General features: G+C 31.3%; 1 protein-coding gene across 1 annotated transcript; it reads left to right on the forward strand.

The window, feature by feature from the left end:
• The first annotated feature begins 931 nt into the window (after positions 1 to 931).
• On the forward strand, positions 932 to 2,596 carry LOC135924668 (uncharacterized). Its single transcript, XM_065459765.1, has 4 exons — positions 932 to 1,019; positions 1,332 to 1,426; positions 1,620 to 1,727; positions 2,297 to 2,596. Exons 1-4 carry the CDS (start codon positions 932 to 934, stop codon positions 2,594 to 2,596), a joined length of 591 nt encoding a protein of 196 aa, XP_065315837.1.
• Positions 2,597 to 4,422: the final 1,826 nt, after the last annotated feature.

A 4,422-nucleotide genomic window follows, 5' to 3' on the forward strand; every position in this document is an offset into this window, starting at 1 on the left:
TAAAATACTAAATATTTTTCAAATCTTTTTTTAGTCAATCATGTGTATGTTAGGCTCAAATTTTAATCTTATAAAATAATAGCTCAAATTATAAATGGAGTGAGCCAACGTTTCCCTGAACTCAACTTACCCGGGTATCTTCTACTTAAGTGAACCATGCAATATACAACATATAATTGAATATATATTTTAAAAAATTAGATTAATACTTGTGTATAGTTGATATTTTTATAAATTAGTAGCGATAACATGAAAAATAATAAATTCGACTTGTGATATCAAAATAAGATGGATTGTTAACTGTGGAATTGAAAACGATAATAGATTATATTTTCCTCTCAAGCGTTTAAATCATGGTCTAGTAAAGTAATCATACTTGCTTTTACACTTGAAAAAGAAAAGATCAAACATCCATCTCATAAGATTTATAACATCTTAGAAAATCTTCCGTTTTCATTTATTTTTTAATATAATTTTAAAAAAAAATCTTATGTGGAAATTTGATTAAAAATTAAATGTGCAGAGTATTGTTAAAATTTTTGAGATTTTTCTATGTTACCTTTAAATATATAAATAAATTTTCTTAAATGATTTTATATAAATAAAAAAGTATGGAGGGGGTTTAATTAATTTAAAAGAAATAAAAGAAAAATGTCGACTAGATAACATAATAAAATACAAAATTTTACCTATTCATATTTTCCGGGGGTGGCACAGTGGGTTATGATGTATGCTTGGAAACAAAACTGAAGGTCCCAGATTCAATCCTGGTAAGGAACATAAGAATTTTCAAAAAAATTTCAGATTTTTCTTCGATGATTGATGTGTAAAGACATATGGTAAGATGAATTTCGGCGCTTAAAGATGACATCTCCGATCACCGACAGGCCTGGACAGCCGGATGCTAAGAATACTTGTCCGATAAACAAAAATGAAGGAAAAAAACAAAAATAGGAATATGAAAGCTAGGGCCTTCCCTCCAAGCGAAGCGCAAGGTGTAGACCTCCATCTTGTGAAAAGTAAAATAAAGGTCAAAGCAAAGAAGACAATTAGCAAGTTTGAATATTGGGACACTTAAAGGTAAGACGAGAGAATTGACATCAGTTGAACAAGAGAAAAGTTGATATAGCCTGCATACAAGAGACGGTCATAAGACCTTAATGATTGGAGATGGGTATAAATTGTACTATAATGAAATTGTTAGCAATAGGAACGGTGTCGGCATTATCCTCAGTCAAGATCTAACTTCCTCAGTGATAGAAGTCAACAGGATCTCTGATGGACTAATGAAAATAAAACTCTGCATTGGTCAATCCTACACATTCTTTCAGTATATGCTCCTCAAACGGGTTGCAAAGAAGAAGAGAAAGATGACTTTAGAGCTATCCTTTATGAAACTGTAATGGAATACCCTAAGGATGACCTAGTTATAATGGTGGTGACTTAAATGCGCATGTGGGAAAAGCAAGAGACAGCTACAAAAGGCATCATGGTGGTTTTGGATATGGAGAGAGAAATGATGAAGGAGAGCATATACTGAAATTTGTGCAAGCCTTCGACCTTGCCTTAACCAACACCTACTATAGGGAAAATGACAGTCATTTAATAACATATGAAAGTGGTACAAGGAAAACACAGATAGATTACATGCTAATCACTCGCAGAAGATTAAAAGATGTAAAAGACTGCAAAGTCATCCCAGGAGAAGATATTGCCGCGCAACACAAGTTATTTACACCTCAAAAATAAATCCACTCAAAGCAAGATAAAACTTGAATCATGCATCAAATGGGGTAAATTAAAATCAATGACAGATGCCTTTGCAATCAATGCAAACATTGAAACAATAGATTCCTCACAAGTCAGTGAAAAAATGTGGACAGACATTTCATCCAGATTAATAGACACTGCCAAATCAACACTAGGCTTGACAAGGGGAGGTAACAAATCATACAAAGAACTATGGTGATGGAATGAAGAGGTACAAACTACTATACAGGAGAAAAGCCCTTTGTAAAATATGGTAAAAATCCAAAAACCCAGATGACAATACAAGATACAAAAAATCCAAGAGAATAGCTACAAAGGCGGTAGCTAGGGCCAAATCTATGGCATAAGATTACAGGTATGAAGAACTACATACCAAAGAAGGGCAAAATAAAATATACAGATTAGCCAACAGCGAGAAAAGAATTCTAGGGATATAAACGGAGCTCCGAAAGTAATCAAGAATAAAGATGGTAAATTGATAATAAAGGAAAAAGAAATAATGAATAGATGGAAATAATATTTTCAGGAGCTTCTCAACTTTAATCTCCACATACTACATCTAGATGAACACTCCCCATGTCAAAACCTTATACCACCAATAACAGAACAAGAGTTAATCATACGCCTCAAGCATATGGAAAACAACAAAGCTAGGGGTCCAGATGATATTCCAATAGAAAGCCTTAAAGCACTAGGAGATGATGGAATACATTTCCTCACAAATCTATACAATAAAATACCTCCTCAAAAATGGAGGAAGATCTATCTAGTCCCTATCTTCAAAAATAAAGGGGCCCACACAATTGTCAAAATTACAGGGGCATAAAACTAATGTCACACTGTCTAAAACTATACGAAAAAATAATAGAAAAAAGATTAAGAGACATAATCGAAATAGGAGAGACTCAGTTTGGCTTTATGCCTGGAAGATCAACAACTGATGCTATCCACGCAATTAGACAAATGAGTGAAAAATATAGGGAAAAGAACAAAAAGCTACACATGGTCTTTCTCGATATAGAAATATCCTTCGATAGAATCCCAAGAAATCTTATCTGGTGGTCGCTACGCCACAAAAAGGTTCCCAAAAAATATATAAGAATAATACAGTATGTATATGGGCCATATAACAATGGTCCGTAGCACAAAGGCTTCACAATAGCCGAGGAAGTTCATCAATGGTCGGCTTACAAGAATAATAGGAAGTTAAAAGGTAGTGCCTAGCCTATTAAAACTAAGATAATGGTGAACAGACTTAGGTGGTATGGGAACACAATGAGAAGGCCCATGAACTACATAGGAAATAAGGTTGAGAGTTTGGAAGTGATGGGCAAACGTAAAGAAGTATAAACTAGATAAAAGAGATAGTATAAATAGCATAAGGTGGAGAGAGATATTGAAGGAGCTTACCATTAGAAAAGGTGAAAGCTAAAGAGAGAAAGAAAAAAAATTTCCATTGATGGAGGGGGGGGTTGAACCCTAAACCTATCCCTTTGTCTAAATGGCTACTAACTGTCATGATACTGAATGATCAAAACATTTGCAATAAAATTAAATTCTAATTGAAGGTTTAATTACTTGAGAAAATTTATTTATTTTGTTTTTCTATAAAGTAATGAAGGCTCTGAAAATATTTTAATCGTAGAAAACCAAGCTATGAATGTATCCAGGATTGGGTAAATTTTCAAAAAAAATGTATTCAAATTAGTGATTTACATTGAGTATATTTTTCAAGCCAGGGTCGAATTTTTTTTTTAAATTTGTCCGGCCCGGCTTGATCCTACACTTTTTTTTAACATTTATCCAGAAAAGCCCGACATGAAATAAAAAAATATTATTTATCAGCCCGGCCCGAATATATTAAATGAAATTAGAAAATTCAATAATTTTTAAAAAATATATATCTGTACCTTGCTTCTTACAAGAATTTGATCCGGCCCGACTCTAATACCCTAATCTTTTTTTAAATTTTAGGCCTAACTCAGCCCAAGATTATTTTTTTTAAATGGCTCAGGACGAGTAGAAGCCGGGCCGGGGTTTTATATCTCAAATTCAAAATACACTTATAAATGTATGTATTTAAATATAAATACAAATACGTTTTAAAAAATGTCGGTAATGCAAACTTTATAAATATATTATATATATATTTAAACAGCCTATTCCATAAATTATGTCATAATTGCAACTATCATAAATGGCATAGTTTTATAGAGTATAGAACATAAATTTGAGCATAATTATTGCACATAATTAATTATATTACAGATAGAATTAAAATTATAGCATATAATATCTAATATATATATAAAAAAAATTCAAATAAATCACATTTTGAAGGATAATGTTTAATAATCAGAATATATCGAGGAAGCTAGAGGATTTAATAGAAAAGAATTATTTACCCCGGAGTCCAAATTCTATTAACAATTTTTTTTTTTTACTGAATCTAATCTATAATAGAAAGAGGAAAAAAAATGTTTATTTTAATATTTTTCACATTAGTAAAACAAAGGTTTAAATAAATATTTATGGAAATTAAAACAGAAAATACTTTTAAATTTACTTTCATTTTCAGGTTTGTCATGCTTTTAGATATATTTAGATTTATATATTTTTTTAAAAATAAAAGTGATAACAGTATAGAATATT

The sequence above is a fragment of the Gordionus sp. m RMFG-2023 genome, chromosome 1 (assembly GCF_954871325.1).
Source record: "Gordionus sp. m RMFG-2023 chromosome 1, tfGorSpeb1-WG-v2, whole genome shotgun sequence".
Lineage (NCBI taxonomy): Eukaryota > Metazoa > Nematomorpha > Gordioida > Chordodea > Parachordodidae > Gordionus > Gordionus sp. m RMFG-2023.

Excerpts from the sequence above, each read along its gene's own strand:
- LOC135924668 (XM_065459765.1), top strand. The coding sequence starts at position 932 with ATGAAGGAAAAAAACAAAAATAGGAATATGAAAGCTAGGGCCTTCCCT. Across the intron at positions 1,020-1,331 it reads AGACCTCCATCTTGTGAAAA|TATATGCTCCTCAAACGGGT; the intron begins GTAAAATAAAGG and ends ACATTCTTTCAG. Across the intron at positions 1,427-1,619 it reads AATACCCTAAGGATGACCTA|TGGTACAAGGAAAACACAGA; the intron begins GTTATAATGGTG and ends AACATATGAAAG.